We start from the raw sequence: 21,547 nt of genomic DNA, 5'->3' as shown, positions 1-21,547 counted from the left end.
ATTCTGGCAAGGGGTTCCATGAAAGACAGTGCCAACCGGTAACTCCTGGCAATTCTCTAATGCCTTCAGGGGGTCTCAGAACCATAAATGAATATAGCCTCACAGCACCCGAGGGATAGGGCAGTCTCATTATCCCCATTTCACAGAGAGGGGGAAGTGACCTGCCCAGTGTCACAAAAGGAGTTTTTGGGAGGGCCGGGAACAGAATCGAAGTCTCCTAACTCCCAGTCCTGTGCTCCAGCTACAAGGCTGTCCCATGTCCCATACGTGCGCAGCACTGGATCTGGTTTAACACAGCATGGTATGAACAAACCACAGCTTCTGAATAAAGTCTTCAGGAACAACATGCTCACCGTGATTCATCAAATGCATAGTCAAGCACTTCCTCCTACCTCCATGGTGCTACTAGGCGGGGGTCCTGTGGCAGCTGAGTGGGAAGTTTGCTTTGTGAGGACAGTAGTGGCTGTCGAAACCATTTCCAAAGTCGTGGCTCGTGCTGTCGTACTGAAAGGAGCCTGTGATGTGTTCGGCTGTGAATCGGGAGATGTGTTCACTGACACTGACTGGTCTGACACTTGCATGTGTGTTTGGGTGGGTCCTGTGGAAGTCGCAGGGCTGGTGTCTTCAGTCATTTTGGTCGTTTCAGCAGTACTTTCTTTTCCTGCATAGAAAAAAATAGGAGCATGCTTAAGGCCTCTCGAATCAAAGTTTGTCATTGTAGTGACAGAACTGCAATATTGTAACCAGTGGTACTAGAATGTATTATCGGCTGTAGAAAACACAGACATTAGATTTGCTTCGTAGTTACCTAACTGTTACATGCACACGCTGCTTACAATAGGCTAATATTCTGTGTGTATTCTACAAGTGTGTAAAGCTGCTCTTGCTTGGCTCACGCCCCAACACTGACCTCCCCAGTGCCAACCCTGCCTTCTCACTGGACTCAGAGCCCTCAAACAAATAGATCGGTTGATTTAAAAAAAAAAAAAGTATGTGTCTCTTTTTAAGATCCTTCAGCTTGAATCCCCTCAAGCTCAGGCTTATAGCAGAAAGGCAGACATCTTACATTTAAAGATGCTATATGCAGAACTCAGAAAGGGAGTGCAGAGACATGTGAGATAACCAGGGCATCTGATCATTATAGTTTAGCCTGCCTGCCATCCCAGATCTAGTGATCAGACTGCTTCTCCTAAGCAATCACTTTAAAGCAAAGATGGGTTCAAGCTGCAAGTTTTGGATCTGAATCCACACTTCTCTAAAGAACAGAGGTAGAAGCAGAGTCTGGAATACAGAAGTATTTCAGGACCCAGGGGACAAGTTGGGGTTCACATTCGTGGTTCCGTACTGGACTCATTTCTAAAATATCATTTTGGTTTGACCATGAGTTAAAAGCCCATTTCGATGAGACAACCTGTTCTAAATCATCCTTTGGGTGCCTGCTTAAAGTTTCACTTTCACATCTTGTAAATTCAGTCACTAAAGCACATCAGCAAATGGAAATTGCAGAGAGCATGGAGAATAATTAGCAAGTCCAAATCAATTTCCCATACCTTCTGGTGCTGGTGAAATATTTGTAGGCTCCAAGGAGATCATTGTTTCTGTGAGAGCGACAGTTGTTGTTGCTGGTGTTAGACTGGCGATAGTAGCATTCATCGCTGAAGGTGAGGTAGTGGCTGGTGAACTGTGGTTATTTTCACTAGAAACTTTATTGTCTGGGGGGAAAAGGAGTATTAATTTGTAGCTAAAAAGCACAATATGGCATCTGTTCTAAGAGCTGCAGACTGACAGGACTCTGATATTTCAGTCACATGCAACATGAGAGTCCCTTTCTGAGAAGAAATATGTATGATTTTTGCAATGTTTCTTTTGTTTGTTTTTACAAGGGGTTGGGTTTGATTGCTTCTTCCCCTTTTCTGTTTGAAGGCTTCTGATCCTTGGGCTGTCCTGTTGGTACTGACTGTCCTTTTGACACTTGGATCTGGGGCAGCAGAGGAGGGAGGTTTAAGCCCCCCCCATCCCACACACATACACACTGTCCCCTAGCCTTCAGGAAAGGGTGGCAGACTCATAGACTTTAAGGCCAGAAGGGACCATCATGATCATCTAGTCTGACTGCCTGCACATTGCAAGCCACAGAACCTCGCTTACCCAGTCCTGTAATAGACCCCCTAACCTCTGGCTGAGTTACTGACGTCTTCAAATCATGGTTTAAAGATTTAATGTTACAGAGAATCCACCATTTACACTCTTTTAAACCTGCAAGTGACCCGTGCCCCATGCTGCAGAGGAAGGCAAAACCCGCCAGGGCCTCTGCCAATCTGACCCAGGGGAAAAATTGTTTCCTGATCCCAAGTACGGCGGTCAGTTAGACCCTGATCATGTGGGCAAGACCCAGCAGCCTGACAAACCTGGGAAAGAATTCTCTGTAGTAACTCAGAGCACTCCCAATCAAGTGTCCCATCACTGGCCATTGGAAATGTTTGTTACTCACAAGTTGCAGATCGGCTACATGCCATTGTAGGCAGTCCCATCATACCATACATACTCTCCATGAATTTATCAAGATCAGTCTTGAAGCCAGAACTTCACTCCTCTGATGGTTATAAACCTTTGTCTAATTTCAAGTCTAAGTTTATTGATGGCCAGTTTATATCCCTAAACCATTCCCTTCCACAATAGGATCACTGTACCAGGACTGGCCTAGAGATTGACCACCCCTGAGTAGCCCCATGCCACCTTGAGGAAAAGGCAGAGCTCTCTCTGGTATCCTCTGTTAATTATTTAGTTTTGGAAAAGTTTATTACATTCTCTAAAGGGGAGAAAAGGGATTTTTAATAGTTCTTTTCACAAGCAGACAGTTTTTTCCTTGCCAAAAAAGCTGAACAGCCTTATAATTCATATGGAAGAAATTCAGAGACCAAACAATCAAACTGGGACATATCAAAGGCTCAAATGTTAATCTAGTTTCTGTTTGCAACTCTAAACAAGAATGGAGCAGCAACTGGACATGATGGTCCTGGTCCTACATTAAGCCCCTGGGAATACAGGAGTCCAGCTGTGCAGAGCTCAAAGCAGGACTGGATTGTACACTGGCCTAAATTAATAGGTTTGGGAGGAAAGATTCAGCATTTCAAAAAGACCACTTGTGTGCTATAGGAAAAAGAAATGGAAATTTCAAACATATTCACATTACTGCAGGCACAAACTCTTTCAGGGCCTGATCCAAAGCCCGGTGAAGTCAATAGAAACATTCCCATAGGCTTTGAATCAAGTCCTTGTTGACTAGAGATGTTGCATCTCTTTGAGGCAAAATGGAACATATAGAGAATCATCAAATATTCTCATTTAAAAGTTTGTATATTTCCTAGTAATCACATGATATGAGATAAATATGCCACCTTTGACTTTGCTTATGTGATATTTGAAGCAAGCCTTAAACATCGTTGAAGGCTTTTCCTCTCCTGTTCTTCATGCTTTTTTATTCCTCTCTGGAAACCTATTTCTGTTTTCCACAAACTGGTTCAATACCTACTTCACATTCTATGTGTTTTTAGATTCTTGTAAAAAATACATTGATTGTTGCATTAGTTTCTATCCAGTAGTGACTGAACTCTAAAACGTGGAAGATAAATTATTTCATCATTATTCATTTTTTCAGAACCTAACAGAGATGATATTAAGTTCTTTATCAGCTGCTGAGCATTCTAGCTCTGACCCAGCAAAACACTTAAACTTGTGCTTAATTTTAAGCATGTACGTAAGTCCCATTGAAGTCATGCTTATGTACATGCTTAAAGTTCAACAAATGCTTACTGTTGTTCTAAATGGGAATATTTTCCTGAACTGGACCCTTAGTGCTTTGCTGGATTGGGCCCAGAATGCTCAGCCCATGGGAGAATTGGGCCCTAAATTACTTTACGGGATTGATTACAGAAATGGGCTTAATCCATGCTGTTGTCAAGCTAAATATACAGGAAATATTTTACAATCCAGATTAGGTAACAGACCCTTTAAGAAAGAAAAGTGACCCTTGTCTCTTAATTCATTAGATTAAAATTGCTAACTGTTGATCCTGGAAATTCTGAAGTCTGAGTACAGGGTTATGTTATGAAATAAAATTTTGTTTGTATGCGCATGCATGGGAGAAATATTGGAATGCTGAGGAGTTGCCAGCTACACAAGCAAAACACACGATGAGGTAGATTCACAAGACCATGTTGAGATGTCTCTGGCAAAGGTTTGGGAGCATTTCAAACCTCCACGATTCATGCCTCATGTGAAATCCTTCATAATCTTGCACAACATACAGTCAGTATTGAGAAAAACTGGAAGGATTTTGTCATGAGACAATGAAATGATTGGAAGAGCATGTAAAGAAGGGAGAGAAATTCATTGCAAATAAGAATGATGCAAATGTTACAAGGAACCCACTACAAGACAGGCTTCAGGGGCAGGTCACTCCAGCCAGGGATAGTTTCACAGACCCTACAGCTATTTAGCCAAACAAAAAAATGAGCCAGAAAGCTGGGTGAGGAGAGAGAGAATCTCAGATCTTCATCACATTCTGACATGGGTACGAGTGCCAGGCTCGTGTCTCTGTGAGAGTGCATCTACTTCTTAGATTCATAGATATTTAGGTCAGAAGGGACCATTATGATCATCTAGTCTGACCTCCTGCACAATGCAGGCCACAGAATTTCACCCACCACTCCTAAAAAAGACCTCACACCTATATCTGTGCTATTGAAGTCCTCAAATTGTAGTTTGAAGACCTCAAGGAGCAGAGAATCCTCCAGCAAGTGACCCGTGCCCCATGCTACAGAGGAAGGCGAAAAACCTCCAGGGCCTTCCAATCTGCCCTGGAGGAAAATTCCTTCCCGACCCCAAATATGGCGATCAGCTAAACCCTGAGCATATGGGCAAGATTCATCAGCCAGATACTACAGAAAATTCTTTCCCGGGTAACTTGGATCTTACCCCATCTAAAAACCCATCACAGGCCATTGGGCCTATTTACCATGAATATTTAATTACCAAAACCATGTTATCCCATCATACCATCTCCTCCATAAACTTATCGAGTTTAATCTTAAAGCAAGATAGATCTTTTGCCCCCACTACTTCCCTCGGAAGGCTATTCCAAAACTTCACTCCTCTGATGGTTAGAAACCTTCGTCTAATTTCTAATCTAAATTTCCTAGTGGCCAGTTTATATCCATTTGTTCTTGTGTCCACATTGGTATTGAGTTTAAATAATTCCTCTCCCTCTCTGGTATTTATCCCTCTGATATATTTATAGAGAGCAATCATATCTCCCCTCAACCTTCTTTTAGTTAGGCTAAACAAGCCAAGCTCCCTGAGTCTCCTTTCATAAGACAAGTTTTCCATTCCTCGGATCATCCTAGTAGCCCTTCTCTGTACCTGTTCCAGTTTGAATTCATCCTTCTTAAACATGGGAGACCAGAACTGCACACAGTATTCCAGGTGAGGTCTCACCAGTGCCTTATATAACGGTACTAAAACCTCCTTATCCCTACTGGAAATACCTCTCCTGATGCATCCCAAGACGACATTAGCTTTTTTCACAGCCATATCACATTGGCAGCTCATAGTCAACCTATGATCAACCAATACTCCAAGGTCCTTTTCCTCCTCCGTTACTTCTAGTTGATGCGTCCCTAGCTTATAACTAAAATTCTTGTTATTAATCCCTAAATGCATGACCTTACACTTCTCACTATTAAATTTCATCCTATTCCTATTACTCCAGTTTACAAGGTCATCCAGATCCTCCTGTAGGGTATCCCTGTCCTTCTCTAAATTAGCAATACCTCCCAGCTTTGTATCATCTGCAAACTTTATTAGCACACTCCCACTTTTTGTGCCCAGGTCAGTAATAAAAAGATTAAATAAGATTGGTCCCAAAACTGATCCTTGAGGAACTCCACTGGTAACCTCCCTCCAACTTGACAGTTCACCTTTCAGTAGGACCCGTTGTAGTCTCCCCTTTAACCAATTCCCTATCCACCTTTCAATTTTCCTATTGATGCCCATCTTATCCAATTTAACTAATAATTCCCCATGTGGCACAGTATCAAACGCCTTACTAAAATCTAAATAAATTAGATCCACTGCGTTTCCTTTATCTAAAAAATCTGTTACTCTCTCAAAGAAGGAAATCAGGTTGGTTTGGCACGATCTACCTTTTGTAAAACCATGTTGTATTTTGTCCCATTTACCATTGACTTCAATGTCCTTAACTACCTTCTCCTTCAAAATTTTTTCCAAGACCTTGCATACTACAGATGTCAAACTAACAGGCCTATAATTACTTGGATCACTTTTTTTCCCTTTCTTAAAAATAGGAACTATGTTAGCAATTCTCCAATCATATGGTACAACCCCTGAATTTACAGATTCATTAAAAATTCTTGCTAATGGGCTTGCAATTTCTTGTGCCAATTCTTTTAATATTCTTGGATGAAGATTATCTGGGCCCCCCGATTTAGCCCCATTAAGCTGTTTGAGTTTCGCTTCTACCTCAGATATGGTGATGTCTACCTCCATATCCTCATTCCCATTTATCATGCTACCATTATCCCTAAGATCCTCTTTAGTCTTATTAAAGACTGAGGCAAAGTATTTGTTTAGATATTGGGCCATGCCTAGATTATCCTTGACCTCCACTCCATCCTCAGTTTTTAGCGGTCCCACTTCTTCTTTCTTTGTTTTTTTCCTATTTATATGACTATAGAACCTTTTACTATTGGTTTTAATTCCCTTTGCAAGGTCCAACTCTACTTGACTTTTAGCCTGTCTCACTTTATCCCTACATATTCTGACCTCAATAAGGTAGCTTTCCTTACTGATCCCTCCCTTCTTCCACTCCCTATATGCTTTCTGCTTTTTCTTAATTACCTCTCTAAGATGCTTGCTCATCCAGCTTGGTCTACAACTCCTGCCTATGAATTTTTTCCCCTTTCTTGGGATGCAGGCTTCCGATAGCTTCTGCAGCTTTAATTTAAAATAATCCCAGGCCTCCTCTACCTTTAAACCCATAAATTCTTCAGTCCAATCCACTTCCCTAACTAATTTCCTTAATTTTTGAAAGTCAGCCCTTTTGAAATCAAAAACCCTAGTTGCAGATTTATTTTTGTTAATCCTTCCATTCAATTTGAACTGAATTAGCTCATGATCACTTGAGCCAAGATTATCCCCTACAACCATTTCCTCTATGAGATCCTCATTACTCGCCAAGACCAGATCTAAAATGGCATCCCCTCTAGTCGGTTCAGCAACTACTTGTTGAAGGAATCCATCAGCTATCGCATCTAGGAAAATCTGAGCCCTATTATTATTACTAGCACTCATCCTCCAGTCTATATCTGGGAAGTTAAAGTCTCCCATGATCACACAGTTTCCATTAGTATTTACTTTATTAAAAACATTAAAAAGGGCTCTATCCATATCCAAATTAGATCCCGGTGGTCTATAGCACACCCCAAGCACTATCCTAGGGGAGGCTCTAATAGTTTTCTTCCCCAATTTAATTATTGCCCAGACAGACTCAGTCATATCCATTTCATCGCTTCTTATTTCTTTACATTCTATCTCATCATTGATATACAGTGCTACTCCACCACCTTTACCTTTATTTCGGTCTTTCCTAAACAGCACATACCCTTCAATACCTGTAGCCCAATCATGACTACTATTCCACCAGGTCTCTGTTATACCTATAATATCTGGTTTCACTTCCTGCACCAGTAACTCTAGTTCCTCCATTTTGTTACCTAGGCTCCTTGCATTAGTGTACAAACATCTTAATTTTTGCTGTTTGGCCTCACTCACATTCTGTACCCTATTAGGCACGGTTATTTTACTACCAGTATAACCTATTAGACTTGTATCTACACTGCCCTTCCTCCTACCTACAGCTGTATCCACTCTTACTTCATTTTCTTTCCACTCTATGCTAAATTCTGGCGTGGAGATTACCTGGACATCTCCCAACCATCTCCCCCAAATTCCTAGTTTAAAGCTCTCTTAATCAGTTGTGCCAGCCTCCATCCTAGAAGTCTATTTCCTTCCCTACTCAGATGAAGTCCATCCCGAGAGAACTGTCCTCTATCCATGAATGCCTCCCAATGGCCATACATCCCAAAGCCCTCCTTATAGCACCACTGCCTAAGCCATCTATTGATAGTCATAATCTTGTCACACCTTTGTTGCCCTTCTCTAGGAACAGGCAAAATCCCACTAAAGATCACCTGAGCCTCAATTTCCTTAAGCGTCCTCCCCAGCCTAACATAGTCTCCCTTAATACTTTCCAGTGAGAATCTAGCCGTATCATTTGTTCCCACATGAAGGATAATTAGGGGATTCTTTCCCGCTCCCTTTAGAATCCTTTTTAACCTCAGGTCTACATCCCGTATCTTAGCACCTGGAAGACAGCACACCCTCCTATTTTCTGGATCAGCTCTGGTTACAGGCCTATCTATTCTTCTCAATAAAGAGTCCCCAATCACATAGACCTGCCTTTTCCTAGTGACGGTGCTATTCTCCAGTCTATCCCCTGTTCCCTCTGGCTGCAAGTTTTTTCCATTCCCATTCTCCCTTGTAATCCTTTTTAACCCATCCTGTATCCTCCTGGGGCTCATATTTGGTGTAATCTCCATTAACTCTTCCCCTTTTCCTATAGGACTAACCGCTCTTCTCTTCTTCCTTGCCCTGTCACCTTCAGTGACTACCTGCTGAGCCCCTTCTTCATTTTCCAACTCTGCAAACCTATTCTGAAGCTCTATTTCTCCTTCACTATTTCTTGGCCCTGCCACGGGAAATGAGGGGAGTTAACCTGATGGGAGTCGTTTTTCACAGTGTTCCCAAGGGAGGGAGGGTGTGCCAAGCATGCTACAACTCAGACTGAGGCAGTGGCATCCTCAGTACTATATTTAGGCTTAGATTTAAAATAGCAACAGGAGAAACGTACCCTAACAGACAAGAAGAAAATCCCAGCGGCTAATAGCACTCAGGAGCCCCAGTCAGGAATCAGGGCCCCATGGTGGTAGGCACTGTACACAAATAGTAAAATGATAGTCACTGACCCAAAGACCTTATAGTGTAAGTAAGGGACTCACTCTGGAACAGGACTGCTATCCTACTCAGGGACAGGAACCATATTTCAGGTAGGTCTGGCTAAAATAATGAAAAGATTGATGTATGTGATTCCTTTCATTATAGGATGGAGTAGGATTGACTGGTTAGGACGGGGTAGGCAACCTCTGGCATGTGTGCCAAAGGCGGCATGCTAGCTGATTTTCAGTAGGACTCACACTGGCCGGGTCCGGGCCACCGGTCCGGGGGGCTCTGCATTTTAATTTAATTTTAAATGATGCTTCTTAAACATTTTAAAAACCTTATTTACTTTACATACAACAATAGTTTAGTTTTATATTAAAGACTTATAGAAAGAGACAGTCTAAAAACGTTAAAATGTATCACTGGCACCTGAAACCTTAAATTAGAGGGAATAAATGAAGACTCGGCACACCCCTTCTGAAAGGCTGCCGACCCCTGGGTTAGAACATAAAAGAGCAGGTGAAGTGGGATTCAGTCCCCACCTTGAGGGCATATCTGATGGCGAACTGACACTACACTCAGTCATAGGTAAAAGGCAGAGAAGAATTTTGAGGCCAATGTAAAACTTTCCATGGAAACCCAGAGAGAATTCTGCATAACGGGAGATAGTATAGGAGGGCCTTACTACAGACTCCTGAGAATAGGTTTAATACAAACATTCATAGATTCCAAGGCCAGAAGGGACCACTGTGATCGTCTAATCTGACCTCCTGTATAACACAGGCCAGACAACTCCCCCAAAATAATTCCTAGAGCAGAGCTTTTAGAAAAAAAATCCAATCGTGACAATTAAGAAATGGTCAGTGATGGAGAATCCATCACAAACCCTGGTAAATTATTCCAATGGTTAACTACTGTTAAAATTTTACACTTTATTTCCAGTCTGAGTTTGTCTAGCTTCAACGTCCAGCCATTGGATCATGTTATACCTTCCTCTGCTAGACTGAAGACCCCATTATTATATATTTGTTCCCCATGTAGGTTCTCATAGACTGGACTCAAGTCACCCCTTAACCTTCTCTTTGTTAAATAGATTGAGCTCTTTGAGTTTCTCTCTATACGGCAGGTTTTCCAATCCTTTAATCATTCTTGTGGCTCTTCTCTAAATCTTCTCCAATTTAACAACATCCTTCTTGTTTTGAGGGTACCAGAAACTGACACAGTATCCTAGCAGTGGTCACATCAGTGCCAAAATTAGAGGTAAAATAACCTCTCTACTTCTACTAGAGATTCCCCTGTTTATGCATCTCAGGATTGCATTAGCTCTCTTGGCCACAGTGTCACACTGGGAGTTCAAGTTCAGCTGATTAGCCATGTAAAATATGACAGAATTCACCTAGCAGCACATTCCAGGGAGAAATCAAATATTCCATTTTAATAATCAGTTGGTGTATCCTAAACATAAAAAAATACTCACTGCCATGTCAGGATGGATAAAGGGTCCATCTAGTCTGCTATTCTGTCTCCAGTCAAGGCTTGATGGTTCAGAGGAAGGGATAAACCCATAAAATATAGCTAATTATGCAATACACATGGTAGTGTTCAGCATTAAACACAAACAATCAATTCTATGAAAGTAGCTTCAGAGTGCAGCTCCCCATCTTTGAGCTTCACTGACCTTTGGTTCATTACTGAAGTTCAATTCAGGCAAAGTCCTGCAGTTCAAGACTGAAAGAACATTGCCATTAAAGGCAGTATTGTTTGTATAGAGACTGCATGGTTTGGCCTCACACGTTTAGCCAAACTGATCTGTTAGAGTTAAAATAAAATTCAAGGCCCTCATCCGGCAAAGAAATCATTGAACCCACGTTCAATAAAGCTGCAGGATTGGAGCTTAAGTGTCTATGGATTTACTGCAACTCTGTGTCCTCCTTGAAGAAAACATTCAGGCTACATCCCATGTCATCAACAACATAAAGGAAACTCCCAGCGACCCCGCACAGTCAGATATTTCATACACAGTTCATAGTCATAGGGGCGGCATTAACATCTGAACTCTTTATGTACCTTTTCCTCCTAATGCCTATGATCAGAATTTCCTTCGTGTTGGCAATGGTTACAATGAGGTAACTGTGAAGTCTACCCTCCATCTGTACCCCGCAAATGAGAGTGAGTACACACCGTGTTAACAGGCAGACCACAGAACAGCTGCACGCTCTCTCTTAACCCCTTGCTGGCAGTGAAGAGGACCCCTGCTTTATTCATCTGGAGCAGCAAAAAGCACCTGATACACACAGATTGTACCAAGTCAGCTGGTTGCATCTCCAAGGTGCTTTCTCAAGTGCTTTGCTTGTGCTAATATCGCAATATTAAATTTAAATATTAGTCTATACAAGGCCTGAAAAGGTTTGTGTCATTTTAAAGATCTTCTCAGGAAGGGGAAGTTTTTCATAAAGAAGAAGAGATATTTATGTGTAGATCTTATCCCAACCCATTATGTTCAAGAAAACTTATATCCTGCATTCTTACTTGTCTTCCAGTTAAGAAGTAAGCATAGATGACAATAAGAAATGCGAGAGGCATTTATTAGAAAACATAATATTGTGAATGTTAGTGTTAATGAAATAAGCCAAGCTGCCATCCCTGGATGAAAGTCTTTAGAACAGATACAGCCTGGAAACTGGCAGTGCAAGCTTTCTTCATATACAGCATGCCTCAGACTTGCTCTGGAATGACTCCATCTAACGGCGAGAAGGAAATTCAGTCTCCATGGCCCATTCTATGATTATCCTGTCTACAAGCCCGGGGCCAGATTTTCCAAAGAGCTCATCTCCTGTTTACTCACCAGAACAAGTAGCCAGATTTTCAGGAAAGGTCATCATGTGGCATGTGCATTGGGTGCTGAGCACTTTTGAAAGTCTAGGCCCATGGAAGCCAACTGTGACATTCATTTTTCTGTATCCCACTACCAGCCTCTAAACTAACCACTCCCCTATGAAATGCACTTCCATGACACCTTAAAAGTAGAGATGGGACTGAATTGAAAAGTTCACATCCAAATCTGAATTGTTGCACTATGCAGGGGTATTTGGATCTAGGGTTTTGGTTTTGGCCACTTTTCTTTTTAAATGAAAGAGAGATTCTTTCCAGGAAGGAGCCCAATTCAAAAGAGTCAAATCACTGAGTTTTCCAGATAACAAATCACTACCAGGAGGCATGATTTCATGCCTGGAATAATAATTAACGTATTGCTAAATCTCTCCTTTTCACACGGCTTTGTGTTTACATGGACATCAGCAGGAAACTTTACCTCATTAGAATGACATAATGCCATTTACTTGACCTCCCAAAATGCCATAACTACCCAGACAAACACCTTTGAACTTTTCCAGATGTTTATAAAAATACAAGAGCTGTTTGGCCAAAATCTTTGCACCAACATGTATCATAAAACAAGGCCTGGATCTTCCTCCACCTTAATTTGCCTTTGGATTTGCTCAGTTTTATTACCAAGACTCCTTTTCTCCCCTCACCTCTCCAGCACATGCAACCATTTTAATACAAGAAGTATCAAAGTGTTTTGCAGCTGTAGGACTAAAAAAATCTCTAACAATGCAGATGGAAACTGGGATACCACTCCTAAGTGGCATTTGGCTAAAAACCTCAATCATTTATTGCACAGCACATTCTTATTAGTTTTGAAAAACTTGTGTGAATTTTATTAAGGACTTGAGAATTAAAGCCAAATGAAACTTTAAGCATAAAGCAATCAAAGTCTAGTAAGGCCAGCAGGGAAGGGAGTGATTACTCAGTCTGTGTGAGAATTCACCCCCAAATTAGTTGTAGGGGACACAATTTCACAAATATTTATTTTATTCACCTTTTTTACTACCCTACAACAAAAGAGTATCCACCCAGTACTTTGGACATCCTTGACAATCTGATAAAACTAATTAATAAACAGACCTGGCACTTATCCCAGATCAAATCAAATAACCCAGCAACAACATAAACACAACAAAAATTAATTGACTTACCTTCATCATCCATACCTGAGTTCTGCACCAGTGCTACCCAACCCTACCCAATACCCATCTCCTTACAGTAAAGGAACAGACTCAGATCAACACGGGGCAGTCTCAGCAGTTTGTATCCCATTTTATAGTATAAGGCAATTAAATACAGGGTTTTCGTCCTTTCATCTGCATCTTCACAATGACTAACCTACAACCTGTGGAAGTAGCTGCCTCTTCTATGATGGCAGTACTAATTAGCCTTTATATAATACACCTCGTCTTCAAATCACTTGACAATCATTTTGCCAAATTCATCTCTGCTTTAATACTTTTGACTTCAGCTAACTAATTTATCCTTACAAAAACCTTGCAGGGTAGGTATTAGCCCAATTTTACAGATAGACAAACCGAGGCAGAGCTTAAATGACACACAGCTAAAGCCACAAGGGCAGAAGCAAAATGAGCACTTAGGAGTTCCTGGTCCTTTAAGGGTACGTCTACACCTCAATTCAACAGCCCCTTAGCTTGAGCCCCATGAGCCTGAGTCAGCTGGCATGGCCCAGCTGCGGGCTTTTAATTGCAGTGTAGACATACTCTAAGACTATACTTCTGCAGTCAAAGTGTACAGGTACAGTAGGTGCACTGGGTGTCAGTAGGCTGTGATTCAGGACCGGGTGTGTTGGTCGGAATGGGGAAGCAGTGGAGAAAGAAGGCAGAACAAAACTACAACAGTGTGAGCCAGGTTTCAATGTTTGCCTTTCATTAAAGCCAACAGCTGCAATTAGCAGCACCTTTTGGGACTCTGAGCTACATTACTCATGAAGCTCTAGTTTTAGTCCTCTCCAGCCACGTGGCAGGAATTCAAGCGGGTGGAGCTCCGTTTGCTCTGGAAATATCTAATAAAATCCGCCTTCCCTTTTTTTCCCCTTTTCCACACAGCCCCAGACAGGATATGGGTGTGGATCTGCAGTCACGAATGACACAAAGGAAAGGGCAAACAGAATGTGGGAAGGAGGAGGGTTAACAACTCAAACCATTACATCACTGCAGTCAGCTGTGAGTGGAGTTACCCAATCAACACTTAACCCTGCTCAGTCAGGGCCAGTAAAGAGGGATTTTGCTTTGTCTTGTAGCCTAACTTAAGTTGGCTCTTAGATAAGCCACTGACCTCAGGAGCCTGATTTCTCAGGCAGCTTCTATGATGCTTGTGGCTTGTATACTTATAACAATCAGCCTTCTAGAAGAAGTTGAACCTGAATTACAGTTCCTCCTTGGCCTCACCAATTTTCAGCACTTAAACTGCTTTATTTTGCGGGATCTTGGTAAAAGAATATGTACTTGAGGATGATCACATGCAGAAACAGGTTGACATATGAAGCATAGAGATGCAGCACCACACTCATAGGAACAAACACATATAGTTTGCATGAGGTATAAATACATACAGTGTCTTGCACTAGTGCACCATCTACAAGTTTTAATACATTCACTAATAGGACAATTCACTGCACTGTCCACCAGTAGTGCATACTTTCTAGCATATATACGTCGTCATTCTTCCTGTTAATATTGTAGCCATGTAAAAATCACCTAGAGCTAAATCTTGGCATACAGAAACATTCCTAAATGTCAACAAAGGTTTGGTTTGGGTTTGATTCAAGTCCCAGGCAAAAGTCTTTATTTTAAACTAACAGGTTTGCCCATCTCTAGTGATTCAGCGCTGTATTGTGATCTCCTGATCTACCCATTTGATGGTGTAACTGGAATGTACAAACCAAAGTAACCCCCCGCCCCCCTCATTTTTAAAACACACATATCTCAGTTGTTTTTAGCACTTCAGAATAAACCAGAAAGGCCAAGTAGATATTGTGGACAAATATTTCCCACTTAGAAGCTTTCACTCAGAAAGATCCCAAGGTATAATGCAAGTTATATTTACATACAGCACCGGCTGAAATGCAACAGTTCCTGGGATGCACAGCACCCTTGTACACCGTTATGGGGAAGGGACATTTTGACTTCTGACTCTAAGGCTATGTCTACACTGCAGCTGGAATCGATGCTCTGAGATCGATCCACTGGTGGTCGATTTAGTGCATCTAGTGAAGACCCGCCAAATCGACAGCAGATCACTCTCTAGTCGGCCCCTGTACTCTACCCCGACGAGAAGAGTAAGATAAGTCAATGGGAGAATTTCTCCTGTAGACCCCATGGTAACTCGACCGAAGGTACGTTGACTCCAGCTACGTTATTCACGTAGATCGACTTACCACGGTAGGGTAGACATAGCCTTAGGCAAACACTCAAATGAGAGGATAGATGGTTTTGTGGGGACTCAGGAGAAAGGGGTTCTGTTCCTACCTCTGCCACAGGCCTACTCTGTGACCATGGGCAAATCACTTTGGGATTAATTTTCAAAAGTGCTCAGACGGTGTGGTTCAAAGGTTTTAAAATTCCATGGGCTGACATGGTGCTGGGAATGCATCCAACAAGTTAAGCTATGAAATGTAGCCCAGCTGCTGACAATCAGCTCACAATAGTATTACTTAGCTCTTATATAGTGCTTTTCATGCATAAACGTCACAAACTTTGCAAAAAGGTATCATTATCCCCATTTTACAAATAGGGAATCTGAAGCATCAAGGTGAAATAATTTGCTCAAGGTAACAAAACAGGTTAATGGCAGAGCCAGGAATAGAAACCTAAGTGCAATATCTAAAATGTATGCAAAGTAGTTCTTGGAAAGACTATAAATTGTAACAGGAATAAATCTAAATTATAGTTTAACATTTACCCTGAACCTATTCTAATCTTACTTCAGAGTCTGAAAAGATGGGTCAACAAATTTTCCTTTGGAACAGCATAAAGCTGCTCTGTTTTCACTTACTATATGTCAATGGGAAAGAGGGAATTCTTAGCTTGCTATATAAGCCAATTTGTACATAGCTCTTGAAAGGCATCCTTCTGTTGTCTAGCACGGAAGTGGAGAAATGTTGCTGAGCCTCTGATAGTGTGGCTGATGTTATTAGGCCCTGTGATGGTGTCCCCTGAATAGATATGTGGGCACAGTTGGCAACGGGCTTTGTTGCAAGGATAGGTTCCTGGGTTAGTGGTTCTGTTGTGTGGTATGTGGTTGCTTGTGAGTATTTGCTTCAGACTGGGGGGCTGTCTGTAGGCAAGGACTGGCCTGTCTCTCAAGATTTATGAGAGTGTTGGGTCATCCTTCAGGATAAGTTGTAGAGCCTTAATAATGCGTTGGAGGGGTTTTAGTTGGGGGCTGAAGGTGATGGCTAGTGGCGTTCTGTTCTTTTCTTTGTTAGGCCTGTCCTGTAGTAGGTGACTTCTGCAAATACTCACCAGCAACCACATACCACACAACAGAACCACTAACCCAGGAACCTATCCTTGCAACAAAGCCCGTTGCCAACTGTGCCCACATATCTATTCAGGGGACACCATCACAGGGCCTAATAACATCAGCCACACTATCAGAGGCTCGTTCACCTGCACATCCACCAATGTGATATATGCCATCATGTGCCAGCAATGCCCCTCTGCCATGTACATTGGTCAAACTGGACAGTCTCTACGTAAAAGAATAAATGGACACAAATCAGATGTCAAGAATTATAACATTCATAAACCAGTCGGAGAACACTTCAATCTCTCTATCGTCACGCGATTACAGACATGAAAGTTGCGATAGTACAACAAAAAAACTTCAAATCCAGACTCCAGCGAGAGACTGCTGAATTGGAATTCATTTGCAAATTGGATACAATTAACTTAGGCTTGAATAGAGACTGGGAGTGGCTTAGTCATTATGCAAGGTAACTTATTTCCCCTTGTTTTTTCCTACCCCCCCCCAAGACGTTCTTGTTAAACCCTGGATTTGTGCTGGAAATGGCCCACCTTGATTATCATTCACATTGTAAGGAGAGTGGTCATTTTAGATAAGCTATTACCAACAGGAGAGTGGGTTTGTACGTGTGTGGGGGGGGGTGGGGGGGGAGAAAACCTGGATTTGTGCTGGAAATGGCCCAACTTGATTATCATACACATTGTAAGGAGAGTGATCACTTTAGATAAGCTATTACCAGCAGGAGAGTGGGGTGGGGGGAGGTATTTTTTCATGCTTTGTGTGTATAAAAAGATCTTCTACACTTTCCATAGTATGCATCCGATGAAGTGAGCTGTAGCTCACGAAAGCTTATGCTCAAATAAATTGGTTAGTCTCTAAGGTGCCACAAGTACTCCTTTTCTTTTTGCAAATACAGACTAACACGGCTGTTACTCTGAAACTTGATGGGTTCTGTGATACTCTGCACGCCACGCCCTAGTAATATGATTATGATATAATTATGTGGCATCTTATACAAGGTATGCCTTGTAAGGTAGTATTCTAAAAGTCTTGATCTCTTGAACATTAATATCCTGTTGGATTGTATGTGTTATCACTGTACGTGAAGTTCTAGAGTTTTGCTATGTATGTGTTACTGAAAGATGTTGTGAAGTTGAAAACACCCACAGCTAGCCTTTCAGGTACAACAATGAAGAAGCTAGACAGTGCTAATGGCCCATCAGCAAAGACAATTGACCGTGGAAAAGGTTTGTCCTCAACAGGAACATTTCAGCCATGAGTAATGGATGCTATGACTCAACAAGGCATGCAACCAGACCACATGACACTGAACTCCATTTTGGTACCTGTATTTTTCCACAAGCTGGGCAGGGAATTTAGCTTGGAACAAAGGGTTCCCACCGTATGGAAAAACTATATAAGGTGGGGAGTGACATCACTTGGCTTCACTCTCCACACAAGAGAAATCCTGGAAACATCTAAGGATCTAAGGATCAAAGACTGAACTGGGGAAAGTGCTGGTCCGAGGCTAATGGGATTTCTAGCCTGTGTATGGAAATTTGGTGGACTGCTTGTATCATCAGTCAGGGTGAGAGATTGCTAATTCAAATTGCTTATCTATCTAGTATATTAGGCTTAGTTTGCATTTTTGTTTATTTGATAGATAATCTGCTTTGATCTGTTTGATATCACTTATAAATCACTTTTAATCTATCTTTCTGTAGTTAATAAACTTGTTTTATGTTTTATCTTAACCAGTGTGTCTTTAAGTGAAGTGTCTGGGAAAATCTCATCTTGATTAACACAGGCTGGTTTTGCGTATCTTTCCCATATCAAGGGGGAAGTGAACTATATTAATGAACTTGCATTGCACAGATCCCTGTGCAATGCAAACTTGTTCTGGGTTTATACTCCAGCAGGGGTGCTAGCCTGGGGAGCTGGGAAATTGTTGTGCTCTGTTATGAATCTATGGGAGGCTTAGGAAGGCATTCAGGTAACTCAGTTGGGTGTATGGTGCCACCTGCTGTCATTTTGGGTGATAACAGGACCTGGAGAGGCTGGCTGAATCACCAGCAGAGCAGTGTGAGAGAGAGACCAGCACAGCTACATTGTTAGGGGGCACAATGGTTCCAGCAGCTCCCAGACTGCATCCCGGGGGTAACAACCTGTCACAGATTCCCAGACCTTTATCTCCTCCTGACCAAAAAGGTTTGTTTGTATGAATCCCTGCCAATGACCAAATTTTGCACAGCACCTGCTATAAGTCTTCCTGAATGAAAATAAGGCCTTAGGAGCAGCTTATTGTAAACAGAAGGGCTAAAAAAGGAGGAAGGGAGAACAACTCATAGAATTAAGAGATGTGCAATAGAGCCTCCGCTTAGATGCTTGAAAATTGATAGCCAGCAACACTTCCTTTGCAGTACCTGGTTTTTAATATCATGACACTGAGTTTATATATTCTTCTAGTTTGTGAACACCTGAAAAAGCTCATGTACTAGAAGCCACCAAAAAGGCAGCATTGTCTATGGACTAAGGTAAGTAACTAGGATATAGAACTTCACCTGTATAACTGATTCACTATGGAACCTTGAGACATGTCACCTAGGGACTTATTTTCACAGGTGCTAGGCACTCTCAGCTGCAACAGAAGTCAACGAGAAACGCAGGTATTCAGAACCTCTAAAAATCATGCCCTTAATTTTAAAAATGCTTTATTTTACCCTTACATGGAATGGAAATAATACTTCTCTACCTCACTGGGGTGTTCAGAAACTTACAGACTTGAAGGCCAGAAGGCACCATCATCTAGTCTGATATCTGGCCATAGAATCTTACACCCCTATTCTTGTCGTAGTGGGCCCATAGTCACTGGCTGAGTCACTGAAGCCCTCAAATCTTGATTTAAAGACTTCATATTACAGAGAATCCACCCTTTACTCTAGTTTGAAATCAGCAAGTGATCCATGCCCCATGTTGCAGAGGAAGGCAAACCACCCCCAGGGTCTCTGTTAATCTGATTTGGGGAAAAAGCCCTTCTTGACCCCAAATATGACCATCAGTATGTGGGCAAGACCAACCAGCCAGACATGTGGGAAACTAATTAACTGTGTGCAAAGCATTGCAATATGCTGTACAAGTGCAGAGTATTGGCTTGGTTAATGAAAGGTATCACATTTTACAGTATGTGCATTTTCTCTCAAAGTCCATTACAGGTACAAAATAAAAAAATATCACCCCTCACCCTCCCAAACCCTGTCACGTGATAATTTTGCCTTTACCTTTTTTCATCTCACAAGTGACTCAGATTTCTAATGCCAGACAAATGCTGTTGCACAAAAGCCTTGCTTACCACAGACCTCAGTCATACAATGCTGAAACACACTTTAAAGGCTTCTTCGTACTGCGCTTTCTGTAAGTGCCTACTAGAGGGTGAGATGAAATGGCTCAGATGAACAATTCTGTGGCCTGTGTTGTGCAGGAGGTCAGACTAGATGATCAAGGGATCAGATGGTCCCTTCTGACCTAAATATCTATGAATACGTCATGCCAGCTTGATAGAGGCATGAACTTGATCCTTTTTGAAATATTAGCAATGAAACAAGAGACAGAAGAGCACAATGTAACTGCTAATTTAAGAGGATCGACTATCTCACATTTCACGGATTAAGGGGAAAATAAAGTAGGTTGGATACCTACAGGGTCTTGGATGTTATTCTAATACAGCATATAGAATATTTAGACAAAAAAGTCCCCTTAAAATTTATTACACCAATCTTCATTAGTATTAAGATTCTTGGTTTTAGATTAAATACATGAAAATCTAATCAAAAAGTTAAATATTGCTTAAACAAAAACTAAAGCCCAACAAACAAAACACCCTGCACAAAACAAAAAACCTACAGACCAAAAATCCTTAGAATTTCTCTCTTTCCCACCCCACCCGCCCTCATGCTGAGTGTTACTTGTGGAATTAAGGTGGGTGGAGGATTCCCCATAGTCACAGGGAGTTCATCTGAGGAAGCAAAGGTTTTTTTTGGAAGTGGGCAGATTTTTTTATACCACCAGGTGTTTTGGTTACACTTGTTTTTTAAATAAGTGTTTAATTCCTATAAAATTATCACCACAAATTAGAAACCTCTGTCCTTTTAGACTAATGCAGAGCAACAAATGATACACATTCATTAGAGGTACTCCGTACATTTACGTCTTCCTTATAACATGGTTTCTAATGGGATGCTTTCATATCTTGGTTCCCAACTCTGCTTAAAACTGTAATAATTTCTGTTCAGAACACTCATTTTTGGCTGTTTTGGAGAAGCTGGATTGGGGAAGTGTCCTTCCTCTGCCTATAATGTCCTCAATATAATGCTCTCCACGTAAGTCTGCTCCAATTTTATTGAACATACATTATATTACACTTATAGTACACTCATTCTTTTCCCTACCCTGCTATCCAAGGAGCAGTAGTACAGAAAGGTATTTCCCTGTGCATTATCCACCCCACCCCCCATTTTGTGCTTAATGCATTTAGTAGCCATAAATGTAGCCTTTTTATGTTCAATACTCACCCATCAAGCTCAGAACATAGAACATTGTCCAGAAAAGCTGCTTCCTCTTCGTTGCTTTTAAACTCCCCTGTAACAACATCCCTGCTGATTACTTACAAGCAAAACTGGATATTACTTTAGTACTCTTGGGTTTTTAAGCTCTGCGGCAGCTCTGTCGAGACTGTGTGTGACTCCCCTTTAGTTCAAATCGTTCAATCCACTAACATGTGCAGTGGAATTCCCTTGCACGGTTTATGCTTGTGGTTCCAAATTATGAGATGGAGTTTGTCCAAAGCTTGATCTAGCTTTAAATAGTTCATAGCAATCTCACTATCACATTTTTCCCCTCCCCTATATCCTTTTTTTTTTTTTTCACATGACACATGCTTAACTCTTTCATGGAACCTGGTTCTTTTCACTTTAAAAATGGAGAGACGTACAATTTGCATTACACTGAAAGTGAGCATAATATGGTTTGTGTAGTTTTACCCTGAATTAATACGACTTAAAAGCAGTATAAAAATGTGAAATTACACATCCACCCA

At 41.5% G+C, this 21,547-nt stretch overlaps 1 protein-coding gene across 2 annotated transcripts in view; it reads right to left on the bottom strand.

The window, feature by feature from the left end:
• CD34 (CD34 molecule) overlaps positions 1-21,309 on the bottom strand; it is a 32,250-nt gene extending 10,941 nt beyond the window's left edge. The window contains exons 1-3 of one of the 2 annotated variants that reach the window (XM_073319713.2): positions 21,024-21,309; positions 1,551-1,712; positions 393-661 (exon numbers count right to left, since the gene is read on the bottom strand). In XM_073319713.2, coding sequence (XP_073175814.1) covers positions 393-661; positions 1,551-1,712; positions 21,024-21,102 — 510 coding nt within the window. In that variant the 5' untranslated portion in view covers positions 21,103-21,309. The remainder of the gene's footprint in view (positions 1-392; positions 662-1,550; positions 1,713-21,023) is intronic. The other variant, XM_073319714.1, reaches the window with a different exon arrangement.
• Between the last annotated feature and the right edge of the window lie 238 nt (positions 21,310-21,547).

The sequence above is a fragment of the Lepidochelys kempii genome, chromosome 21, assembly GCF_965140285.1.
Source record: "Lepidochelys kempii isolate rLepKem1 chromosome 21, rLepKem1.hap1, whole genome shotgun sequence".
Classification (NCBI taxonomy): domain Eukaryota; kingdom Metazoa; phylum Chordata; order Testudines; family Cheloniidae; genus Lepidochelys; species Lepidochelys kempii.
The sequence above is the reverse complement of the archived record's forward strand: the minus strand, read 5'-3'. Positions and strand labels throughout refer to the sequence as shown.